At 28.3% G+C, this 5,154-nt stretch overlaps 2 protein-coding genes across 2 annotated transcripts; one reads left to right on the top strand and one right to left on the bottom strand.

Annotated features, from left to right (window-relative positions):
- Positions 1-2,073: 2,073 nt before the first annotated feature.
- On the top strand, positions 2,074-4,131 carry EIN_234440 (hypothetical protein; the record flags this gene model as incomplete). Its single annotated transcript, XM_004185305.1, has 1 exon — positions 2,074-4,131. The coding sequence occupies one exon, from the start codon at positions 2,074-2,076 to the stop codon at positions 4,129-4,131; it is 2,058 nt and encodes a 685-aa protein (XP_004185353.1).
- Positions 4,132-5,091: 960 nt separating this feature from the next.
- EIN_234430 (Hypothetical protein) lies at positions 5,092-5,099 on the bottom strand (the record flags this gene model as incomplete). Its single annotated transcript, XM_004185304.1, has 1 exon — positions 5,092-5,099. A coding segment is annotated over one exon (8 nt), but the record flags the coding sequence as incomplete, so codon positions are not given.
- Positions 5,100-5,154: the final 55 nt, after the last annotated feature.

Here is a 5,154-nt window from a genome sequence, read left to right as displayed (position 1 = left end):
TTTGAACGTTTGCAAATTAACAAATGTTTTATTATATATGTAAAAACTTTATTAATTGGGTGTTATATTGTTACCATTATTATTATGTTGTGAATTATTGGTTATTAATTTTTAATTTAAAGAATAAACAAACTCCATATTTTCTCGACTGTTTTTTTTGTAATAACAAACTTAAATTAATTACACTGTTTTTTGAATGAAAGGAAGTAATTTTTCAAATTATAATATAAGTTTATCTTTAAAAACATGAATTGGAAAACTGAAGCAACATATTAAAATGTTTTTCTGTGGCAAAACAAACAGAAATAATTATAATTGTATTATATCCCGTAATTACTGATCAAAATTCCACATTCTTATATTTTTGTTTATATTTTTTTATTTGTAAATTGAAATGCCACATAAACTGGTGGCTTCTACAAAACAAAAATGCACATCTGATTGGTCCGTTTTTTTCAATAGCAGATAATGCTTAAACATTGGTGACGTGGCGGTTTTTAAAAATCGTTGAAATGAAATAACATTCAAATTAACACAATAAAAAAGATTTAAAAGGCGGGAAAAAACCCAAATATAATCTACACAAAACTTTTCATTTTTTGTAAATTGCTCTATTTCGGGCTGACAAAATTGACTACCAAAGGTATATAAAAATTAGACTTCGGGCCCGTTTTTTTTCTGATATTATTAGTATTAAAAACGCCAAAAAACCGGGTAAAAAATAACAGCCGTTTTAATAGCATTTTTTAAATACTAATTTTTCACAATAAAAAGCGCGGGCCCGAAGTCTAATAAAAATGACATAAAAATTGTTTTTTCCCAATGTTTCTGGACAATAATTAGTTGTTATTTTTATGATTCTTCATAAAAATCATAATTTGTAAATTTTATAATTTTTATTAAAGTCAAGACTCATATTTTGAGTTTTGATTTTATGTATAAACAAGAACATTGCATCAAAGTAACCAAACAACAATTAAAATTGTTTAAATTGATGTTTTATAATTTTTATTAAGAAAATTCAAAGTAGTAAGTGAAAATATTATTGATATAATAGTTAAATAGAATAAATTAAAATAGAAATTAATAATAAATTAAATGAGCAAAATTTACAGTAAAAAATAAATCGTATAAATAGAACAATGTTAGAACTATTATATAAATTGAGTCTTGACTTGAACAATAATATACATATTAAATATAATTTAATTTATTATAATAAACTATTTTAATAATTTTAAAAAATGATAAACTGATATAATTAAAATGCAAAAACCGACGAATTGTATATATATAGATTTAAAAAAACTTGAAAAAATCAATGACACAACAACTTGAGGAATTCTTTTTGATGAATGTTGTATTGTATATAAACACATTCGACTCATTATTTGTGTTTTCTACAATCAACAAAAAGTGCAAGAGATTAATGTCACGTCTTCAAATCAACCCTCTTGTAATTGAAAAATGGCGCGAATTTGATTTTACAGTTGATTACATTAACTATGTTGCAAGTCATTATGCTCAAGACATGATGAAGTTATTTCCAAATCTTCACACTCTTTACATTCCTTCTTATAGAATAGAAATACCTGACTCTGTTTATTCCCAAATAGATTACATCAAAGTTGTTAATTACTCTGATAGAGAATTTACTGTCAATGATGACACCTACATGGATTGTGAAAGGTTCAACATTTGTTCAATATACCGCCCGTTTGCAAAAGTTCACAACGAACATCTTTCGAAGTTTCAAAATTATGTTATTTATTCAGTCGACACATTTGACTTTTTTGTGAAAAATGTTACACATATGAAAAGTTTAATGGACATCACCATTATAGTCCCTCCACAAAACAACCCAAAAATGATAGTGACGATAATAATAAAAATAATGAAATTCTTTTACTTGAAAAAATTAAAAACAATTTGAACATCTTTTTAGAAGTTTATTCTATGCGACGTCTTCGAATTATTTCAAGTGGGAAAGGACAGTTAAAATACTTCTTACCACTCGTATGGGCAAAGTGGGGACTTTCACTCGAAAAGATTTTATATTTAAAAGACGAAGAAATGACCGAGGAGGACTGTGGGATTTTCAATAAAATCAAATTGTTTTTTAAAGTGATGTTTTTAAGTGTTTCACATATGGACACTTTCAATATGTGGAATATCCCTATCTCATTTTGGAACTTTCATAAAAGTATTACACTCAATGAAAAAGAAATTCCATTTATTCAGAAATACTCACACCTTGTTTTATACACTTTTGATAGTATCATCATTTGGAAGTGGTCATGTGAAGATCTTGATTTATCGGATCTTAATTGCATGAGTATTGAAATCAACAACACTGATCACAAAGAGTTTACTGTTCAAATTAGGACAACAGTAAAACGTGTTAAAACGGACTCCTTAAAAGAAATTCACTTTTTCTGTTCACAAGAAATCGAAATCGAAGTTTTAAAAAAAATGGATTACAACACACTTTGTCCAACTAAAATGACCGACTTTTTTGAATTACCTCCCAACTATGATATCATCATTGAAGAAAGGGAATATAATAGACGCCTTTTAAAATGTCCAGAAAGTCTTTTGAATCTGCCAGAGTTTGTCAAGATGTCTCCAGATGAGCAATTCAATTACCGCGTTTTTGTGAATTTAGTAGCTGATCTTGAAGTACTTGAATTGGTTACACACGGTACACCAGTCAGAGAAAAGCACATCATTTCACCAACAAAAACAGTCATTTCCGATCAAGTAGATATGGCAAATTTATCGTTTGTAAACGTTTCCTTTGATTGTTTTGACTTTGCAAAACTCCCAACTTCATTGACTTCGATAAAATTGTCAAATTTATATAACCAACCAATCAATTTGGCTGTTGTCGTGCTTAAAGAGATCACCTGTGATTATTGCAGAAATATTAATATCACACTTAACACTGCATTGAAGTCAATTGATTTGAACGAGTGTTATAAAGTGTTTTTTAATAGTCCACAAGGTGCTGTCTATTTAACTCACTTTGACTCGTATCACACTTACCATACCAGTGGTAAAAACATAGTTGTCGATTACTTAATCCCTTACAAAGAAAAGTGCGAACAAGGCCCGTGCTGGGCAGACAGTGTAGCTGAAGGGTTTAATTATATTAAAGGGATGGTATATACAACACCCGGATTTTCTTCAAGTGAAAATGGGTATTGGTGTGAAGACCCCCTTGGTATACCAACGAAACCAGCTAACATCCTTGCTCATAGGACTTGCTATAAGAAGGACATTGTTTATATCTGGTTTAGAGCAATTAAGGATATTGGTGACTTCTGTTTCTGTGAGTGTAATTTTAAAAGTAGACCAAAAATTGAGTTAAGTGACGAGTTGACACATCTGGGTATTGGGGCTTTCAGTGGCGCAATTAATCTTGAGAGTGTTAGATTGCCTGTTGGATTAACAAAACTGCCGTACAAAGCGTTCTATAATGTCACTAGCCTCACTGAAATTAAAACAAACGAGACACAAATTGAAATAGACGACTTTACATTGTATGGGTGCAGTAAGTTGGAGAAATACCCAAAGTTTGTTGTTGCAAAAGGAGCGAATTACAGTGATAAATTCTTGATCAAATTCTGTGAGTTGAAAAACATAGAAATTGGGAGGGAAGTAACAAAATTGTGGAAAAGATCTTTTGCAGATTGCACAACGTTGACTGAAATTAAAATACCTCAAAGTGTGTTATTTGTCGACGATTTATCGTTTGTTGGGTGTTCAAATTTACAAAACATTTTATTTGATGAAAATGTTGTATTAGGAAAACACTTGTGCTTTGCAAATTTGGTCAATTTAGTTAATATAAAACTGCCAACTACACTCACAAAAATACGAAATTTTATGTTTAAAAATTGTGTTTCGTTGTTGAATATACAAATTCCAAGTTCTGTCATTCAAATTGAAGATATGGCGTTTTATGGTTGTCGTTCATTACAGTATTTTGTTGTTCCACTTACAGTTAAAAGTGTTGGATTGATGTGTTTTAAAGACTGCACTTCACTTTCTTCATTAAGTTGTTGTGTTTCTCTTCAACTACCAAAATCAACTTTGATGGGTACTAATGCTTTAATAACTCATTTTTGAATTGTTGTTTTGTTAACATTTAACTAAAATGTATTTCTTTTGTTACATAAACACAATCTTACAATTCTAAAACATTTAAAGCATTGTATTTTTCTAATTTTTAAAATAAACAAAAAATCGAGTTAAAAATAACGGATTTGTTTTTAACACCAGGAATCAACAAAGGTACAAATCTTATTGTAATTTCAATTGGTATAAATTTCTATACTAAAATGTACAAAATAAGCACATTTCGTATATTTCTGTGACATTCAAATTGAGTTAAGATGTACATAATAACGTAGTGTTCATAAGTAATATACTAAATGTATTTTAACTGGCCAACAGTATTTTTGGGGGGGGGGGGGGCAAAATGAACAAAATGCTAAAAATGGCGTTTTTCCATAAATATAAAAATGAGAAAAATTTCTAAAAATAAATTACATATAAATTTGCTATAATATGAAAAGACATTTTTCAGCAGTTTTCACATGGTCGACACGACAGCAAGTTATAAGAAACCAGTATTTACAACTGTTATAATGCGATTTTATCTTTAGGTCTGAAATATAATCGATTACTTTTTTTCCAGACACTAGTAATGAGTAGAAAAATTTTTATTATTACTGTGACAACATCGGAGTAGCAAGACAAACTTATTAAAATTATATTTTTCGTTGATTTGTGCGGCCGAATGGGTTAACAAAAGAATTGTTAGTTATTTTATTTAAAAAAATCTAAAAATATTTTTTACACGTTTTATCTAAACAAAAACAATAACCAAAATTTCAAATTTGTTTTTTTTAAACGCGTTTATTTTGCTTTTTTTTTATCTGTTAATAAAAACAGAGTTACTGATAAAGTTTTTTTTATAAAAAATGATGTTATTAAAAATTGTTGTTGAAAGTTAAAAAAAACAAGTAAATAAAGTTTTTTGGGTACTTTTATAAAACTTTAATGTGTATGTAATCGGTTAATAATTTAAATGTTCTATATACAGTCTTATATTTTTATTCCCAAAATATAAATAATAATAACTATAAT

Source organism: Entamoeba invadens, assembly GCF_000330505.1.
Source record: "Entamoeba invadens IP1 unplaced genomic scaffold scaff_1105074724841, whole genome shotgun sequence".
Taxonomy (NCBI): Eukaryota; Evosea; order Mastigamoebida; family Endamoebidae; genus Entamoeba; species Entamoeba invadens.
This window is presented reverse-complemented; position numbering and strand designations above follow the sequence as displayed.